This window comes from Ahaetulla prasina, chromosome 1 (genome assembly GCF_028640845.1).
Source record: "Ahaetulla prasina isolate Xishuangbanna chromosome 1, ASM2864084v1, whole genome shotgun sequence".
NCBI lineage: Eukaryota > Metazoa > Chordata > Lepidosauria > Squamata > Colubridae > Ahaetulla > Ahaetulla prasina.
The window spans coordinates 264749769-264771188 of NC_080539.1; the positions used below are offsets into that span (position 1 = coordinate 264749769).

The 21420-nt window shown below is 40.9% G+C and overlaps 1 protein-coding gene and 1 long non-coding RNA gene across 4 annotated transcripts in view; one reads left to right on the top strand and one right to left on the bottom strand.

The window, feature by feature from the left end:
* Positions 1-12054, bottom strand: part of LOC131185383 (uncharacterized) — a 37379-nt gene extending 25325 nt beyond the window's left edge. Inside the window, exons 1-2 of the long non-coding RNA XR_009152123.1 lie at positions 11539-12054; positions 7712-7831 (exon numbers count right to left, since the gene is read on the bottom strand). This is a non-coding gene — a long non-coding RNA (uncharacterized LOC131185383). The remainder of the gene's footprint in view (positions 1-7711; positions 7832-11538) is intronic.
* The window catches only part of LSP1 (lymphocyte specific protein 1), a 134402-nt gene that overhangs the window by 47921 nt on the left and 65061 nt on the right, over positions 1-21420 (top strand). The window contains exon 1 of one of the 3 annotated variants that reach the window (XM_058157857.1): positions 16429-16611. The exons of the other annotated variants lie outside the window; for them this stretch is intronic. Within the exon in view, the coding sequence (XP_058013840.1) occupies positions 16553-16611 (59 nt within the window). The 5' untranslated portion in view covers positions 16429-16552. Of the gene's footprint in view, positions 1-16428; positions 16612-21420 lie in introns of those variants that run through there. 3 annotated transcript variants of the gene reach the window in all.

A 21420-nucleotide genomic window follows, 5' to 3' on the forward strand; every position in this document is an offset into this window, starting at 1 on the left:
CTGAAGATGAAACTCAAATACTTTGGCCACCTAATGAGAAGGAAGGACCACCTGGAGAAGAGCCTAATGCTGGGAAAGATTGAGGGCAAAAGAAGAAGGGGACGGCAGAGAATGAGGTGGCTGGATGGAGTCACTGAAGCAGTCAGCATGAGATTACATGGACTCCAGAGGATGATACAGGACAGGAAGGCCTGGAGGAACATTGTCCATGGAGTTGCGATGGATCAGACACGACTTTGCAACTAACAACAACAACTCACAGATTGCCCAGATTGACGTTAGTTGTTGACACAAGGTCAGCATCAATTAGCCATGCTAGAAAGGATAAATTAATTGGTATCAACAACTTTGCCAAACATTTTATGTTTCCAAGGCCATCCTTCACTTAGAACATAGAATAATGGGGTTAATAAAACTAACACCAATGTGATATAACAGTTACGAATCAGAGACCCAGGATCACGTGGCCTTATTGTGTTACTTTGAGCCAATTAGTGCCTTTCAGGAGGAGAAAGAGGAGGAGGAAAGGAGAAAATGAAGAGGGGCCTCTTGTCTATTGAGTCATTAAAGGGAAGGCAAAATGGAAAGAGAATGTATTTCTTACAATAATCATCACTCCCAGCCAGACTGGAAAATCCAAGGCTGAGGAAAACTTCTCTTAGCACTTTTTGTTTCTTTAAAGTCTGCTCTTTCATTTTCTAAAGTCAAGAGAAGCATGTTGAAAGTCATTCCAGTGAAGAGCCAGTTAGAAATGAAATATAATGTTGCCTCACGAATGAGGGGAGAAGATTGGCCTCAAAACATTAGGAGGGTCATTCTAGCATTCCAGTGTTGGATGCTGGACTGGTGATGTGGATGGCAGGGGAAAAAATGGAAAAGAGGAAGGAAATGTCTGTGGAGCAAGAAATATTTGCCCTGAAATCACAATTCTCCACAGCTTCAGTTGCATAGCAGTGGTGGGGAACAAGCTGATATTTGTCACCCTGGCCCCACAAAGCTCTTCAGACTTGCTGTGAAAATATTTATATTGAGTTTTCCTGATTGCTTGGGCAGTGGTTGCAATTATGCTTCCCCCCCCCCTCTAACTCACTTGCCACAGAACTGAACTAGACTCAATTGTAATAGCTTGGCATTTGCAATGTATTTCCATTTTTTAATATTCTTCGTATCAGAAAACCTCTGTAGTATCAGAGCATTTTCATAAACATTTTCTTAGGTTTCTTTTTCCCCATCCCTTACTTTTTATTTGCCTTCTCTAGGTTTTTCCAGAACTGTTCTTGATGTAATGACTAAACACAGGAGATTTTATAAGAGATAAACATGCGGTTAAGTCCTAAGTATTGATGTTATTCATGAAGACAACCCTAATCTCAGGAATAGTTCTAACTATGCCTCTGCATCTACATTCTTACAGTTGTTAATATAACAGGCATATCTTCAACTGCTTAAGAACACACATTTTCTACATATCTAAATTCTTACAGCCTACATCAGGGCTGTCAAACTCGTGGCTTGTGGGCCAGATGCATCATTTGCTGGCCATGCCCACGCCTGGGGAAAAACAGGGGCAGAAGGGGAAAAAGTCCCGATACGTCATGTGATGCCACTGTGATGACACGAGTTGTTATCTGGCCTACATCAGTTGTCATCTGGCTTACATCAAGTCATTATATTCAATATGACAAAAGCAATAGAATAGAATAGAATAGAATAGAATAGAATAGAATTTTTATTGGCCAAGTGTGATTGGACACACAAGGAATTTGTCTTGGTGCACATGCTCTCAGTGTACATAAAAGAAAAGATACGTTCATCAGGAATTCTAAGGTACAACACTTAATGATAGTCATAGGGTACAAATAAGCAATTAGGAAACAGTCAATATCAATATAAATTGTAATACAAGCAACAAAGTTATAGTCATACAGTCATAAGTGGAAGGAGATGGGTGATGGGAACGATGAAAAGATTAATAGTGCAGATTTAGTAATAGTTTGACAGTATTGAGGGAATTATTTGTTGAACAGAGTGATGGTGTTCGGGAAGAAACTGTTGTTGTGTCTAGTTGTTCTGGTGTGCAGTGCTCTATGACATCATTTTGAGGGTAGGAGTTGAAAAAGTTTATGTCCAGGATGCGACGGGTCTGTAAATATTTTCATAGCCCTCTTTTTGACTGATGCAGTACACAGGCCCTCAATGGAAGGCAGGTTGGTAGCAATTATTTTTTCTGCAGTTCTAATTATCCTCTGAAGTCTGTGTCAGTCTTGTTGGGTATGGATTCAAAAAGATCCAGGTGTTGATCTTTGATTTTTTTTAAATGGTTCAGTAATTTGGAATTAATAATTAAACAGGATATTCTATGATCCTCTATGAAGCTCCTTAGCTGCAATATCTCTTAAAACTTTTCCTCACTAGTGATTTACAGTAACGTTGGAATGGCTAACAATTGAAGTTTTATCCTATCCCTAGTCTGAATGATTTACTCAGTCACAGCCCATTGTTTTCCATTCTGCCAAACTCAGAAGATGGAGAAGAGATTCAGGAGAATGCATCATAATTCTAACACTGACCTTTCTATTCTTATAACAGTGGTTTTGGAAAAGATTGCAGCAAGGAAAAAAAAACCTCTGTAAAACAGACCTCACCGAATTCTCCCTTTAAGATGATCAGGGAAAAAACTATTTGACTTGCTAGATACCTATCCTGAATCTCTTCCATTTCCTGGAGATCACTTAAAATAGGTTCTGGATCGGGATATGATTTTAAGAATCAAACAATTTGGAATCCTATGACAGCATAAAGTAATAGAGAGATGCCCAAGTTGGAAGTACTCTGAACGTGTCTTTCTGAGAGAAGAATAAAAATGAAGTGTCATGTCTCCCATCCACATCTATATATGAGGTGTTCTCAGAATGAGAAATAAGATTTGAATCTGTTACCACACTTTAGGACTACAAAATTGGGAAGGAAATTAAGTCCAGTGACCTGCTTAGAGGAAAAATCTAAATGAAAACATCCCTGACAGAGGTTGTCTAGCCTTCCTCAAAAAACACCAGTGAAAAGAGGCCCATAACCTAGTCAGTCATTATATCGACTGTTATACCCACTGTTGAACAGCAATTAATATTAAAGTTTCCCTACTAAATCATATTCATTCCTTTAACTGAAATCTAAGGAATCAGTTTGGTGTAGAGTTTAAAGTGTCAGGCTAGAAACCAGGAGTTCTAAATCCAGAGCCACAAGTTCTAGTCCCAGCTTAGGTATGAAGTCAACTGGGTGATCTTTTTCAATACTAAGAAGCAGGCAAGGGCAATCCACTTTAGAAATCTTGTCTAGAAAAGTACAAGGACTAGTCAGGGGTCAACATTGATTCCAAGGTACCAAAAAAATCCATATATCTATTATTAATTTGCTAAAATAGGGAATAGTTCTCAATCTTTTTCTGTAAGATATTCATTTATTTGAAGGGAATTCTAATATTCTCCTTCAATCTTTTCTTCTTATAGCTAAATATTCCTTCTTTCAATATCTCTTTATAGGACTTGGTTTTGTTCCTCATTGTTGCCTTTCTCTGAACCATTTGAAATTTATCTGAATTATTCTTAAAATGTGTGGATATAAATTCAAGAGGAGACTGATCAAAGCACCTCTTGTGATTTGGAAACTAAATTTTAACTGATACAACCTGAATATGCATTTTTGCATGCATATCAGCCTTTTGACTAATATTCACTTTTTCAGTTAGTTGTTGATGTTGTAGTCAGTTATTATTTCATCTATTTTGTCATTAATACTATTGTCAAGCCAGATATATCCTTATCTATATTTGCACATTTGTATATTTCCTAAATGAATAGCAATTCATTTGTCTCTATTAAATTTCATGCTGCTATTTCAGCCAATTTCTCTAACCTATCAAAATTATTCTGAATTTTATTTTGATATTCTAAGACATTAGCTATTCTACCCAATTTTGTGTCATCTGTAAATATAATAAGCAATCCCTCATCCAAGAAAGTAATTAAATATGTTGAGGAAAAACAAGGCCTAGAAATGAATGCTGCTAACTGGATATTTTTAATTGTCATGCCAAACCATTCCTCATTTAATTAGCTTGCTAATCAGAAGGTTACAAAATGTTATGTCAGATGTACTTGTCAAATTACATTAGGTCTTTTACATTGCCACAATCTACTAAAGTTACTTGATGAGAGAGAAAGAGAGAGGGGGACGGGAGAGAGATGATTAGTGTGGAAATAATTGTTACTGTCAAATCTATGCTAATTTTGGGTAATTACTGTATTTTTTTTTCAATTTTGCAATCTGTTCTTGCTTTATAAAACTAAGATTTGTATCATATTCATCAGTTCAGTAGACATTTGGTAATAGGTACAGAGCAAATTAGAAGTGTACGGTAACAAATCTTTACCTCTCCACTGGATGGGACTAGCATAGGACATTTATGATTACCATAGCGTCATAAAAATATGCAACAGCAATAATGGCTTTGGTTCATCACCATAACCAAATCTGCATATACTTTCTCACAACCTAGCATTCTCTTCTTGATAATCAGTCACCTGCAATTGGATAGCAACTTCCTCAAAATGATCTTCCAGTCTTTTTGCAAACTCCATCCTCCATGAATGTTGAAATATGATCACATAAACACTCTTTCCATTATCTAAAGCAAGCTAAGTTACTAGCTGCTCCAGTGACTACATTTAAATTATGCACGAGAATGCTATGGGAATGAAAATCAGTTTCAGGATCCCAAGGCATCTGTTTCAACTTTTGATTTGGATATGAGCCTGTGTATTGTATCCTACAGTCTAAGCCTAAACAATTCAAATTATCATGGCACATTCCCAAGAAATTCTGGAACTGTAGTTTTGTGGGATCTGACTTAGCAGAGCTTGAAATACTGGTAGGTAGGGAAGAATACTCAAACACTGAATGATAAGTCTGAAAGCCCATCTTTTGAATATTACTAGTGAGGGGAAGGGAGGGAAGGGAAAACCATTGCTTCCTTCTCCTGTTTCGGCCAGTGGCCACATTGTAATCTTATTAATTAATAATACTTTCTATTATTCTACTCTATTATTAATAGAATAGTAATTATTCTTTAATATGGGTTAATATTGTTCCACAAGATCACAGGGAGTATGGCAAAAAACACTGAAGGAGCAGGGACAAAATGAAGGCCACTATTTTCAATCAGAATACAGATAGCCCTCAACTTATGACAATAATTGAGCCCAGAATTATGGTTGTAAATCACACCAGTTGTGAAATGGATCATTATGTGACCATGCCCAATTTTATGACCTATTCTGCAACAGTTGTTAAGCAAACATGGTCATAAAGTAAATGCCACAGCTGGTAGGACAATGCCACTGTTGTTAAGTGAACCCACATAACTGTGGGACATTTTGTGGCAAATGGCTATAAATGCAGATCAATTGCTGAGCACCCAAAAAGTGATTACGTGGCTGCAGGGGGTGGAGAACAGCCATCAAAACTTTGAATCCTGGTCATAAGTACCTTTGGATCCATTGTAATTTTGAACAGTCACTAAATGACCTGTCATAAATCAAGGACTACCTGTATGTTAATTCTACTAGAAGCATAATGCATAATGTGTTTAGTTTTTGCATGCAGAAAACTGTGCCCTTCAAAAACCAAGAACTTCCCACTGATTTATTTATTTTTTTAAATTTCACCCTACAATTTTGGAGAACCCTGGAAATTGAACAAATGTGTCAGGATTGCCATATGTAATTTAGAAGCTGTGAGTTCCTCTCCCCCTCTTCAATCTCCCTGTTCCCTAATTTGGCAGGCATGAAATACAACTTTAATCCCAATATGAAGGAATAGATAAAATACAACTCACAGGGAGGATACAAAATTAGAGAAGGTTGCTTTAGCTCCTATTATCCAAGCACTATTTATAAATTCCCTTGGATTTTAATTGGAAGTTAGAATAACACAATAAAACTGGTGAAAACCTTTCCTTCTCTCTAGTATAGCCGTGTTGTCACCTATTTTCACAGGAGACTCCCCCTCAGTGTTTTTCCTCTGAAACCACATCTCCATGTGACTGCTACTGATACTGCCTGAACAAACAAGCTCTTTTGAATTGGTTCTCATTGTTTCCTGAGGTTTCAAGGCCAATTGATGTGGCTAACATTTACTACGCAGTTATTTTAATCACATTCAACAACCCAGATTGCATAAGCATGGAGTGTGATGGAAGTTGCCCTGATAATAACCTGGCATTATAGGCTTTCTTCACAAGCTCAGTCTATCATATAAAATGATTGTACTCTTTCAGGGTGTAAACGTTCCTCCTCTACACACTTAATTGACACATCTAAAGTCACCTAGACCAGGGGTCTCCAACCTTGGCAACTTTAAGACTTGTGGACTTCAACTCCCAGAATTCCTTTGCTGGCTGAGGAATTCTGGGAGTTGAAGTCCACAAGTCTTAAAGTTGTCAAGGTTGGAGACCCCTGACCTAGTCAGCTCCCTTACACAGGTATTAAAAATTCAGTGATCACGGGAACACGTTTCCCTTCAAAATGTCAATCAAACAACATGGAACAAAACACCTCTCTTCTTATTTTTTTAAAAAAATTATTGATTAGTTTTTTTTTATCCCTCCTTTATTACTTTATAAGTAACTCAAGGCAGTGAACATACATAATATTCCTTCCGCCTCCTCTTTTCCCCTCAACAATAACCCAATGAGATGGGTTGGGCTGAGAGGGAGGGACTGTCCCAAAGTTACTGAAGAAATAGAGCAGCAGTCTCAAAGCTCCACTTTCATAGAGATTTAATTAAGTTCTAGGTTCTTCAACTTAGTGACAAGAATTGTACTACGTTCAAAGGTTAGTAAGTCTTGCCTAGATTAGGACAAGCATAATCATATTTATTTTACTGACCAATTCTTAGGGGGGAAAAGGAATATTGACTTTACTTCTATAGGAAAGTTGATTTCACTGGGGATGAGAAAAAAAGTTGCCAACTAGGCCAAAATCACTTCTTGGCTGATTTGTAAGCAGCATCGTACAAAGCACATCTCTACCTTAATTTGCTTTCAGAAAAACTAAATGTTTTCAAGATGTTGGGACGATCTTTAATAAATTATTATAACCCTAAAGTTTTCTTCCTCTGGTGATAAATGTGATCAAACTGGAATAGCAAGCTTCTTCATAATCTTCTCCATTTAACATTTTTTTGCTTCCCATTCCATGACTGAAACACAGATAGAGGCATGGTCTCATATTTATTGATGGTGCTAGATAATGAAATATAGATTCAGCCAAAATATTAGTGGTGTGTTAATACTTTAACACAAAGTCAGCCAGAAATTTCTGCTACAGGGAGAGAATGGTAAACAGGGAACTGATTAATAAAATAAATAGAAAATGCCCTTGAAAAGACAAAGGATGTGGAAAAGTCAGATAAGTTATACATTAAAAAAACCCCTCTGTTGTCAAAGGGACAAAGAGAAACTAAATAAAAGCTATTTTTCTGTATTTCAGAAAAATTCTGGCTCTACTCCCAATAGCTTCTCAATTATTTTATTGCTTCCTGACTGCCATTAAACGATCAAATCTCTCTTTCCATTATGTTATCCACTTCTCTCCCTTTTTGCTTTTTGTGAGCTGCGCTGACAATTTGACAGAATCAGTGTGCTGATACTTACAGTGTGAAGACTTTAGTTCACCCTGGAGCTCCTCAGATTTCTTGCAGCATAAATCCCATTGTCCCCAGCCAAAGTAACAAGAGGTGGTAGATGACCCTTGATTTTGTACCTATCAAATTTCTAAAGATAAATGAAATGTTGCAGTCTCAGAAATACATTGACTTTTCTGTACTTACCAGTAACCAGCAAAAAGATATTTTAGAAATGTTAACTAAAAAGGGCCATTAGGCTAGCTGAGGAAATATCTAAATAGAGACTTGGTGCTTGTGGGAAACCCAGAGAAAACCGTGGACTGAAATTTATCAACACCTGAGTTGGTAGCTGCTTTTGCTACAACTTTCCTATTTATACTGTAAGTTTTTCAGCGGAAATATGAACTCCACATTTCTTACTTACATACAGGATTGCATTGGTAGTGACTTATTGGTTTTTAGTCTTCAAATCCCTTCCCCTGAGGCAACATGTTGAAGTTATGGTAGATGTGGAAAAGTAGTTCAAGGTTCACAATGAAATGTGATAGTTTCTTTACCAAAAAAAAATGAAAACCCACGAAGTTGATGACATTCCAATGTATAAGAAACCTTTTCCAAAGTTAGTCTAGCATGTTTTATTTTATAAATATGTTACACAGTCTTGAATTAATATAGCTTGGAGCCATGGAATCCATTTGACTTCATTAACATATGATATTGGTTGGAAAGAACCTGTTACAAAAATACAAACATTTTTGAGCTTTCCTCATATCCTGAAATCTGGTATGCATCCAGTTATACATGATGCCACTGGGAAAAACAATCGGAAGTTTAGGGAGGGGAGACTTTATTACAATATTGAAAACATCTTATTATTTTACTCTCTCTCTTTTTCAGTTGGAGCCAAGGAAGGGATCTAAATACTTAACTACTGCCTGAATGCCATGAAATAATAATAATAATATTTTTTAATAATAATATTTTAATTTGTATACCGCCCTTCTCCTGAAGGACTTACAGCCAGAATAAAAATACAGCAATACATACAATATTAAAAACAAACATTAAAAAACTTATTAAATTTGGCCTAATATTAAAATACAAGTAACATTAAAAGTTAATATAAAATTAAAACCCCATAAAATCAGCTAAAAATTGAAATTAAAATTCAAGCCAGTCCAGCAAGACGAAACAAATAAGTCTTAAGTTCGCGGCGAAAGGTCCGAAGGTCAGGTATTTGTCGAAGTCCAGGGGGAAGCTAGTTCCACAGGGTGGGAGCCCCCACAGAGAAGGCTCTTCCCCTGGGGGCCGCCAGTTGACATTGCTTGGCTGACGGCACCCTAAGGAGTCCCTCTCTGTGAGAACGCACAGGTCGCTGGGAGATACAAGATGGCAGTAGGTGGTCCCGTAAATATCCCGGTCCTAAGCCATGGAGCGCTTTAAAGGTGATAACCAATACCTTGAAGCGCACCTGGAAGACAACAGGCAGCCAGTGCAGTCTGCGCAGGATGGGTGTTACATGGGAGCTCCGAACCGCTCCCTCTATCACCCGCGCAGCTGCATTCTGGACTAAATGCCTCTGAGTGCTCTTCAAGGGGAGCCCCATGTAGAGAGCATTGCAGTAATCCAAGCGAGAAGTAACAAGAGCATGAGTGACTGTGCATAGGGCATCCCGGTCCAGGAAGGGGCGCAACTGGCAAATCAGGCGAACCTGATAAAAAGCTCTACTGGAGACGGTCGTCAGGTGATCTTCAAACGACAACCACCCATCCAGGAGAATGCCCAAGTTGCACACCCTTTCCATCGGGGCCAATGACTCGCCCCCAACAGTCAGCCACGGCTGCAGCTGACTGTACCAGGGTGCCGGCATCCACAGCCACTCCGTCTTGGAGGGATTGAGCTTGAGCCTGTTCCTCCCCATCCAGACCCGTATGGCTTCCAGACACTGGGACAGTACTTCGATAGCTTCGTTGGGGTGGCCTGGGGTGGAAAAGTACAGCTGCGTATCATCCACGTACAGTTGGTATCTCACCCCAAAACCACTGATGATCTCACCCAGCGGCTTCATATAGATGTTGAACAGGAGAGGCAAGAGAATTGACCCCTGTGGCACCCCACACATGAGGCGCCTCGGGGTCGATCTCTGCTCCCCTGTCAACACCGTCTGCGTCCGGTCAGAGAGGTAGGAGGAGAACCACTGATAAACGGTGCCTCCCACTCCCAACCCCTCCAACCAGCGCAGCAGGATACCATGGTCGATGGTATCGAAAGCCGCTGAGAGGTCTAATAGGACCAGGGCAGAGGAGTAACCCTTATCCCTGGCCCTCCAGAGATCATCCACCAATGCGACCAAAGCCGTCTCCGTATTGTATCTGGGCCGGAAGCCGGACTGGAACGGGTCTAGATAGACCGTTTCATCCAGGTACTGGGGTAGTTGACATGCCACTGCACTCTCTACAACCTTCACCGTAAAACGAAGGTTGGAGACTGGACGATAATTTCCTAAAACAGCTGGGTCCAGGGAAGGCTTCTTGAGGAGAGGTCTCACCACCGCCTCTTTCAAGGCAGTGGGAAAGACCCCCTCCCGCAAAGAAGCATTTGTAATCCCCGGAGCCAGCCTCGTGTCACCTCCTGCGTGGCCAGCACAACCAGGAGGGGCACGGGTCCAGTAAACTTGTGGTGGCATTCAACCTTCCCAGCAACCTGTCCATGTCCTCGGGAGTCACAGGGTCAAAACCATCCCAAACAGTCTCTGGTTATTTTTCTTGACCATCCATACATCATATCATTGTTGCAAAGGTATTTATTTTTTTAAGATTTGAATTTATTGTCTCAGCCATGTTTCATCAGTGACCACAGAGAGTTTTTGAGAACGTTCTTGACTATTTAACAAAGCTTCATAACATCTTGCCTTTGGTAATGTAATACATACTGGTACCTTTGGTACTATAGTATTGCATTTTTTAAAATGGGAAGTATGCAAGTCCTATGTGGATAGTATTGTATTGCTTATGTCCTTTCCTGAGACGAGTCTGTTGCCTTATGAAATAGAGGAAGATACTTTCCATAGTCAGTGTTGAAATTAGATTCAACTTCTATATAAGATTTCGGAGATGGAGTTATCTTGCCTTTCTCCTCAAGCGTCTTTTTAGATATTAATAACCAACTAGAATTCCATTCATCATCACAGTCTGTTGGGATTACTTTGAATCTAAGTAAAGTTAAGGAGTTTAAGTGTTTGTTTATTTATTTAGATTGGTGTCCTCTATTTCTTTCTTCAATGACTTGTATGGCACCAAATCTGTTAGACGTCTCCTGGTGTCACAACAGTATATAATACAATAAAACATTCATGGTAAAATAGCAATTTGGAAGATAGTGTATATGCATAGAGAAGAAGAGGAAAAAAAAAGACTTTTAAATCAGTGCATGAGGTTTTGGTTACTTAGGTGCCCCAAGAAAAAAGAGAAAGAAAGGGGGGGGGAAAGAACTTTTTTTCTAGCTGATCTTTTCTGTTCTGCATTTTAGCAAACATAGGGAGTGTCTTCTTAATTTTTTTTTCCAAAAGCTAATGGCAATCCCCCTTCCCTATTTTCATAGGGAACACTCTGTCCCATTGACTGGAACCCATACATCTGGGTGTCTCTGAGAAAAGGCTGAGCTAGTGATGAGTTTCGCTTAGATACTTTAGTCTTCTTGCCAAACATGTTTTAGCTTTCTGATGATTTTGCAACCACCCCCACATAGCAAAAGGATTGTGTAATAGATGGAGGCTGGTGTGTCTTTCACTCTGGGAGACTTTCTCCCTCCCACCACAAAGCCTGATTCACTTCCTCCCTTAAAAATCTCCCTTACCTTGAAATGCTTCCTTTTTTGTGGGGAGCAGATGAGTAATTCCCTGGTGTCTCCTCAGTATGGCTGTATATTTATTGCAGGGGTTACCGTGCAGAGTTCCCCATCCCCAATGTCCACTTCCTCATGTTTTACAGCACATTAAAGCTTCCTGTAGCAATTGAAAAATACTTCATTTTACAAGGCATCTGCAATGAATATTCATCTATAAGCCATCCCGAAAACCTATCCCCATTTCTTTTTGCAATTACAGGGAGAGGACAAAATCATTTCTCTGTCTTTTGCTGCTTCTAGCAGCAAAGATGGAGAAAACGACAGAAGAAGGATACCTTTTTGCCTTTGCCATAAGGACTGGTATTAATGGGTGGGGAGGGGGTCCAGCGGTAACTAATGGGCCAAAATAATTTGCTATCTGAACAAATAAACAAACAATAACAGAATAACAAAATTGGAAAGGAACTTGGAGGTCTTCTAGTCCAATTCCCTGCTCAAGCATATCCATGATGGTGAACTTATGGTACGCGTGCCAGAAATGGCATGCAGAGCCCTCTCTGTGGGCACATGCGCTGTCGCCAGCTGCTCTTCTGGTTTCTGGTGCATACATATGCACCAGCCAGCTGGTTTTTGTGGGTACTGGAGCACCGAAAAATGGCCAAAAACAGCCAAAAAACCCCAGCCTATAAATGGCCAGAAAACGGCCCAAAAATGGCCTGAAAATGGCCCCCAAAATGGCCAAAAACACCCAAAAAACAGGCATGCACATGCTGGCCAGCTGGTCTTCAGATTTCCGATGCTCCAGCACATGCACATGCACCACATGAATGCGAGTTCCAGTTTGGGCACTCGGTGCCGAACAGGTTTGCCATCACTGCCCTGTACCAAATGGCTGTCCAGTCTCTTTTTAAAAGCCTGCAGTGATGGAGCACCCATTACAAAAAAATAACAAAAGATATCCCAAAATAGTGTCCATCTCCCATCGTACAAAAGCTCACCTGATTAGTTGTCACATCTTCTTCCAATACCATCTATTTTTAATTTACCTTAGGGCAGCTTAGAGATTGCAAGGTGTTTTATATGGAGCACATACAGCTTTCACTTTGCTGTTAATACCTTCCCATAGAATTCATGCCTTCCCATAGAATCTCATTCTGCCTAATGCAGAACCACCTCTGACCATCCTCCTTTACTGCAGGGCTGGGTGCTGCTAGATTGACAGTGAATAAGAGACAATCTTATCAAGATTGTATGATTAGGACTTAGTTTTGCTTCAACTGTATCATGGTGATGGGTTCTATGGCAGTATTATTGCTGTTGGAGTAATATTTCTCTCCATCATGGCAATAGGCCATCATCTAAGTGCCCTGATTCACCCAGGTGAGTTTCTCCCCATCTCATCCCATGCAGGTGTATTGGCCCTCTTTACCATCAAACTGCACTGACCATAAGAGTTACAGACCGTTTAATCTAGCACCTCCAGAGGGGACTAGAATGAGAAAGACCATTCTGGATGCTTGTCTCACGTAATATTAAATCATCTTTTTTTCCTGAAGATTTCAACAAGAGGTGAGGGTGCACTCAGAAGAGCTTTGCTTAATCTGAGATAAAATAGGGAGCAAAAGATCTGAACTGGAAGTCTTGCTCTACATGTAAGTGAGAAAGAAGGGAAAAGGAGAAAATAATAGCTAAGTGGGCTCATGTGTATTTTACCTCTTATGGAATTAATGTTCCCATTGATTTGTCTTCACTATCCCAGAGCTCCCTTCTCAAACATCTATTGATTTTGCTTTGATCATAAGTGTTTCATAAACTTAGGGAATGTATGTGCTGGGAAAAACTATTGGGCATTTAGCTTCATACACTGTCTAAAAATTGAGACCAGGGAATGGTGTTAGAGTTGGAGTGGGTGATTGAAAGGAATATTTCTGTATTTTTACTACTACTCAGGTGGGAATTAGACAAACTGCTACAGCCTATTTACAATACACCTTTAACATGTGGTTGGCTTGTTTATGTGATTCTAAACCATGGTTGGTTTATGGTTGGATGAATTTACATTGTTTTGTTCAACTATGGGTTACAGCCCTGATGGCGAACCTATGGCACGCGTGTCCAAGGTGGCACGTGGAGCCATAACGCCTGGCACACATGGCATCACCTGTTCCTCTTCTGTGTTTCTGGTGCACATGTGCACACGATGATCAGCTGACCTTTGCACATACGGCAGTGCTGGAAACCGGAAGAGCTGGTCATGCATGCATGCCGGCCAGCTGATCAGTGCTTGCGCATGCACAGCAGTAACCGGAAGACTTGCTTGCTGGCGTGCAGAACCCAGAAGTACTTTATCTGGTGTGTGCATGACCCCTGGGCTGCTCCTCTTCCTATGCCCTTTTCAGTATTTGGTGCTGCACGCGCGCAAGCGTGGACTTCTTTTTCAATATCTGTCAAAAAGGTTCACCATCTCTGGGTTAGAGTGTTGGGTGAGCACAGCCCCAATCACCACTGGCTCCATTGGCAGTGCCGGAAACCGGAAGAGCTGGTCTTCCGTTTTCTGGCGTGGGCATGCACGCCAGCCAGCTGATTGACATGTGTGCATGCACAGCAGTAACCAGAAGACTTGCTTGCTGGTGCGCATGCGTGCGCCAGAACCCAGAAGTACCTTACCTGGCATGCACATGCCCCCTGGGCTGCTCCTTTTCCTGGTCACGGCCCTATGCATGCGTGTAGTGCTCCCTTTTTGGCACTCCATCACTGGCTACATTGACCAGATTTCAGCATATAGTCTCCTGCTCCTCAACATTCCTAACAGTGGCAATTATAATGCTAGTATAATTTGTGCTATCATTCTTTGAACTCAGTCCTCACCTCCTACCCTAGACTTACCATGCTTACTATGACTATGCCATGGTTCAATACTTTTTCTTGTCATCAGAGTCAGCTTTTCACATTCCTCTCTGCCCCTCCTCAGTTTGCTATGAGTTCTGCTGCATACCAGTCTATAATAAGAGCATGGTGACTGTTGGACCATAGTTTCATTTCATTCCCATCTTTGCTGGTGATGCCTTGACACTCTGGTTTCAGCCTTTAAATGGATAACTCCAGGGCAAATTTTTTGAAGCCAGTGGAATTGCTTCAGGCTATATTTTGAAAGAAAATGTGGATGTTATTTGTTGAGGAATCTGAATATTCTGTTTGAGACTAAGGATAATACTCACTTTAACTCCAGGACTGAGGAATGGACTTTTAACCTTTTGTAAAACATACTCAGCCTGATTTTTTTGCCCTACTCAAATCTAGAATCCAAAGGATAAGTTGACATATTGAGCCCAAAACTAGCCAACTTGGCAATTTTGATCCAGTATGTTGCTTGAGCACAGTTCATGGTTAATGGTGTCACACAAACCAAGAAAATTGGATTGGTTTGATGAAATTATTAGTTAAAAGTTACAAGTTTTTGGATTGTTAACGAAACCACAGAAAAGGATGGATTACTACATTTGAGGCAATAGCCTTCTTTAAATACACAAATTTTCCTTGGTACACAGTTGGCTGTATTTGTCATTATTAGACTGAGGTGGTTGGGGAAAATTTTCAGATAGTCAATAAAGTGAGCTGCTACCAAACTGAAGATTGGAAGCAACAATCCTTTTACCACATCCTCAGCAAATATTTGTGAAGATAAATTCTTCTTATAGCCACCAAATCAACTCTATGGCAAGGTTGCATTAACAAAAAAAATCTTCTGTGTTAACTTTTCATCACTAAATGAGGCTATTTGTCCATCTCAGAATAAAGAATTTGATTTCTCTAGATGTCTATGGAGATTCTCCATCATCCACATCAGGGTTGTTTGATTTCTCTAGCTGTTTCCTACGAGACAATCCTACAAATGGGGTTTTGTTTTTTTTACTACGGCTACTTTGGAAGTTCACAGGGAGCAGTGGCTGCATGGATGTGGAACACATCCTTTCTACATAAGTACACATGTTAATTCGTGGACCTGTTGAGCCTTTAAATTCTGCACAGAAGTGCTTAGAAATTAGGGAATGCTGCCCTATAGCCCCAATTTCAGTTGTATGGCCTTGGGTCAGGCTAGAATAGTTTTTTGTTAGTTCTAATCCTGGCCAAAGCTTCAGAGTATCTGCTGGAGTTGGACAGGCTCTAATGCATTGGAAGAACTCTGCAGAACATCTTTAGCAGTGGTGCAATTCAAAAATTTTTACTACCAGTTCTGTGAGTGTGGCTTGGTGGGCGTGGCTTGTTGGGCGTGGCAGGGGAAGGATACTGCAAAATCTCCGTTTCCACCCCAGTCCAGGGGAAGGATACTGCATAATTCCCATTATCTCTCCACTCCTGGGGGAATGATATTGCAAAATCCCCATTCCCACCCCACTCTGGGGCTAGCCAGAGGTGGTAGTTGCCGGTTCTCCGAACTACTCAAAATTTCCGCTACTGGTTCTCCAGAACCTGTCAGAATCTGCTGGATTTCAGCCCGATCTTTAGATGCCGGTTGGTTCTGCTGTGAAGAGAATGCATCTTTGATCCAGCTTTGCATTCTTAACAAGTAAACTTTGGATTTTGACAGGATGGAAGAAACGTATGTATCTGCCTCTTTGACAAAATTGTGACTTCACAGTGTGTTTTAACGATCAGATGGGAGCAAAATATTTCTTTGTCTCTTGCCGGCTTTCCAAAAAAAAATAAAATCATTTTCTTCCCCTAGATGTTTCTTCTAGTTTGAGAAGAAGGAGGTCGGGGTGAAAGAGGAGGCGTATTAGCGCTCGGGTGGGATAGCTGGGCTTTGGGAAACAAAAGGAACCCAGCTGCAGAACTTCCTGAACTGGGGAAAAAAGAGTGAGACGAGAGGGAGAGAGAGAGAGAGAGAGAGAACAAGACAGTCCACAGTAACTAACGAGACACTTAAAAGCTGGGGAAGGGATTGGGGTGGGGGTGGGCAGAGAAGAAGGCGGGTTCGCAAGCAAGGAGTTCCGTCCCTGCCCCGCATTCATTTTCGCTCACCATGACCAGTGCGATCTTGAGGCGGAATTCCAGCAAACAGGGCTTGCAGAATCTCATAAGGTAAGCTTTTACCTGTCCTTAGCGAAGAAGGGTGGGGGGGATGGAGGACGCCGACCGCTGTTTCTTTGTGTGGACCGAGGGACTGAATCCCTCACCTTCCCTCCGCCTTCTCGAGATTTTCTACATTGGCTAAGAAGGCTCCCCGGTATCTGAACTGGGTCTAGGAAAACAGCTCCGTCGGTTTGCAAGGCGGCGATGGTTCAGCCTGTGGCCAAGGCATTCCTGCAGGCAGGAAGAATGGGCATCGGGGAGCGGCGAGAAAGGGGGAGCGGGAGAGCGATTAGACATTTAGGGTTGGCTTTCCCTGAAACACCCTTAGAGAATCGTTACTTGGCCTTGGCAATTTATCTGACCCGGCATTTGGAGCGAAAATCGTGATGGAAGATCGATCTCGCCCCCTAACGCATATATGAAGGGGGACGTGGAGGGGAGCTGGAGCTGGTGGTTGATGGCTAAACTCAACAGGGCAAATCCTTGGACGAGGCAGTCTTTCATCCGTTTGAAAGACGGGGTTTTCATCCCCCGGGGAACTCCTCTCGTGAACCACGATCGATTTCCTTTCCAAGCGAAGACAAGGGTGAACTGGAGTTCTCTTCCGAGACTTCCTTACGGGTGGCCCGCAGCCCTGCGCGCTGGAGGAAGTCCGAAGGAATGTAACAAGTTGCTTCGGAGCGCGCAAAGCTGTGCGCAGGGCAAGGGGCTTGCAAAGTTGATTTAAAAAGGGAGAAGACAAGGGGCTGAATAATTGCGCTACGCTTTACCTTCGATTGTAAAGAGAAGGGCAGTCCGTTGTGCCTTCCTTTGGGACCAAGATGACAGACGTTCCTGGATAGTGACCATTTGCTAACTAGTTTGTGGGCTTTTCTCTCCCTCGCTTGCTGTATGTTTGCATGTGTACACACACACACACACACACACACACCACTGTCTAAAACTAAGAGTGCATTTAAAAATCCCAAGTAAACAACAGATTTAACAAGCTTACCGCATAGTGATTATTGGACAGATTTAACAAGGACATTTAATAAAGAGTTCATTCATTTCTTATTGCTGGTTAGTTCCATTAATTAACGTTGACCCAGCACGAAGTCCAAATATAAACAGGAGAAAAAATTAATCACGTGGTCCAGGACAGAGAAGAATAATGTCTGTGGTGGGATTGTTTCCACCACCCTCCCCATCCTCGGTCCTTCCCCCCTCCCCATCACAACACAGTTAGCTAAGAACACTGGGAATCACCACCCCAACCCTTCCGAAGTGCACCAATTGGAGCAGGCTAATTAAAACAGTTTGGCCAGGCAGGGCACAGCAGATGGCCATCTATTGTATGGCAAATCACTGCTTAGGCATGTTTCATTTGAAAGTCAACATTTGTTTGGAAACATTGACAGCATGGCGAACTTTTACATATTTATGGAAGTATGGGAAAGCTTCTTGACCATGTGGGGTGCCTTTGACCAGTGACCATATGGTTAATGGTCTTCACACTCAGGTTCTCACACAGTGTTTGGACACCACTGAGCAGGTTGGTTACAAGTTTTAATGTATTTATCTACATCTCTTTCAAAGAGTATCCAAAAAGAATTCTGTTTTTGTCAATGATGTCAGTGCATCCTCCTCCTCCTCCTCCTCCTCACCATCATCACCATCATGTTTCTGTAGCCTCAGTGGCTTACAAAATGAAAAGAGAAGTGTGCATCCCGGCCGGGGGGGGGGAAATTAAGTATGGTGCTGAGGGATGCAGCTCCGTGAAAAAAAGATTTATCTGAACCCATCCTCTATGTATTATTCCTCCCTCTCTATGTGTATAAAAATATTGTTTCTCATTTATTTTATTTATTGAATTTATATTGCCACCTATTCACCCGTGGCGACTCAAGGAGGCTTACAGAATATAAAACCTCATTTAAGACAATATAACTAATAAAAAGAATCAAATAAATTAATATAATAAAATACAATAAAATCATCCCCCCACCCCGGCGACAGCAGATCACACAAGCCATTTAATGGGCTCCATCCTGCTTTGGGTTCCCTAGGACCGCTGGCAGAATCAGGTCTTCAGTGCCTTCCGGAAGAGTATTAGAGTGGGAGCTAATCCTCACTAATCTCTGAGGGAATGATGTTCCAGAGCAGGGGTCTCCAACCTTGGTCCCTTTAAGACTTGTGGACTTCAACTCTGCTTTGCTGGCTGAGGGACTCTGGGAGTTGAAGTCCACAAGTCTTAAAGGGGCCAAGGTTGGAGACCCCTGTTCCAGAGAAAGGGAGCAATCATGGAGAAGGCTATGATAGTTATGCAACCATTTGTTGAAAATAAGTAACGAACTGCAATAGAAACCCAAGCATAAAATAAATACTTGTGATATTGATTAATCTACTCATTTTTTTCCCCTGAAATAAGTTTTAAGTTGCTTTAACATTTGCCAGAAGTTGGGTATGATTTTTTTTCAAAAGTTTAAGCTCCAATTAAATCGGTGGGCATCTGTTTTAGAATGATCCTATTAAGAGCAATGGGTTTACTCAGACAAATGCATGTTTTAGCTTCTAACCAATGTTTAACATTTACACTCTTTGGAAGATTTATTCAGACATATGCTGAGTGGGATTTATTCTTATATAAATATGTGTTGGGTTGCAGCCTACATTTCACTGGCATGTTAGCATTCCTCCTTTTATTTCCTGCTTGGACTGTGGCCAATATTTTTTTTTAAAAAATATTCATGCAGGTTTAAAAGGCTAATGTGTGAGAGAGTCATCATTTCCTCTGTGTGAGACATAAAAACGACTAAATTGTACAGCATTTTATTTTAGAATTTTTTAAAAAATTAAAATTTCATCATCCAGTGTTATCTGGACTATCTGATACAGAAGTTCATGCATATGGCTGTCCAATCCAATTCTAGCATTCCAGAAAAGCCCAGGCATCATTTGTGGAAAATTAAGTCGGTCTCAATGGGTAGCAATATTGGTAAAAGACAAATAGATTAAAGATTCTCTGCATGGATTTTTTAAAAAAAATCCACGTTACAAAATAGCATACAGAGTTGAGAATAAGAAATATTTTGCTCTCTTTACCTGCATCCCCCAAATTAGAATATGCTAGCCTTCTGCCAACCTAGCAGTTCAAAAGCACGTAAAAAATAGGGATCACTTTTGGTGGGAAGGTAACAGCGTTCCGTGAGCCTTTGCTGTTTAGTCATGCCGGCCACATGACCACGGAAACGTCTTCGGACAGTGCTGGCTCTTCGGCTTTGAAGCCGAGATGAGTACCATCCCCTAGAATCGGGAACGACTAGTACTTATGTGCGAGGGGAACCTCTACCTTTACCTTTAGGCTGGGTGACTTTGGGCTAGTAATCTGGATATTTGCATATACTGGTATGAACTGTCTCCATCCAAAAATAATTGTCCATTACGAATATCATTGTGGATACTGAAAAGATGGAAAGAACTTATTCTGTCTCTGATTTTTTTAGTCAAGGCTGAGAATTCAGCCGACTGAAAATTCTTGATTACTCTGTAGTTCTCATTCTGTCTTTCTTCTTCTGGTAAAGATTCATCTAAAACAGTAATGACATCACTGATCAACAGCTATAAAAATGATATTCACACTGTGTCATAAGGCACAATGATTGCTTTTGATGGAGGCAGTTCATATAAGCATATGCAAATCAAGAATGAAATCACCAAATGATCTGTTCTCCCTTATAAGTTAGCTCTTAATTTAAGCAAGTTGATCAAGAAACTAGGTGATGGATCAACTAGGTTGATGAATAAGGAACTAGTGGCCAAAGCGCTGCATACATTCTTTGGAAAACTTCCAGATTTCCCCATCAGAATTTCAGTCAGCAAATAGTATCACTAAAATTTCTTGATTCTTTAAGTTGAATGAATTCAACATTTATTTATTTAGCTTCCCATCTCATATCCTCATCTCATATCTCGTATCCTTATGATTTATATTGATATTGATTGGTTACTGATTGCTTATTTGTACCCTATGACTATCTTTAAGTGTTGTACCTTAGAATTCTTGACGATCTTTTCTTTTATGTACACTGAGAGCATATGCACCAAGACAAATTCCTTGTATGTCCAATCACACTTGGCCAATAAAAAATTCTATTCTATTCTATTCTATATATGGCTGCCTATCTCATATCTCTGAGTGGCATGCAAACACAAAATGGTACATTAAAGTATTCCCCTCCCCAAAAGAAGAAGGAAAAACAAACCCCAACTTTCATTCCCCCCACCATCTCTACAATACTGCATCAGTACCTGTTAAGACCTTTAGGATATAGTAACAACAACAGGCCATCTTTAAGCTCACAGTTTTCCCAATATTTAACCAAAGTTAAAGTCTGTGACTGCCTTTTTCAAAATAACCACTTGACAATTCAGTGTTGTCTGGCTTGCATAAACTGTATCCAATGGTCTGGTTAGGGGATGTGGTGGCTCAGAAGAAGCTGAGCTTGTCAATCGAAAGGTCGGCAGTTCAACGGTTCAAATCCCTAGTGCCGTGTAACGGGGTGAGCTCCCGTTACTTGTCTCAGCTTCTGCCAACCTAGCAGTTCGAAAGCAAGTAAAAAATGCAAGTAGAAAAATAGGGACCACCTTTGGTGGGAAAGTAACAGCATTCCATGAACCTTTGGCATTTAGTCCTGTTGGACACATGACCACGGAAACATCTTTGGACAGCGCTGGCTCTTTGGAGATGAGCACCACCCCGTAGAGTCAGGAATGACTAGCGCATATGTGCGAGGGGAACCTTTACTTTTAATGGCTTGTTTAGGCCCCTGTTTTTCC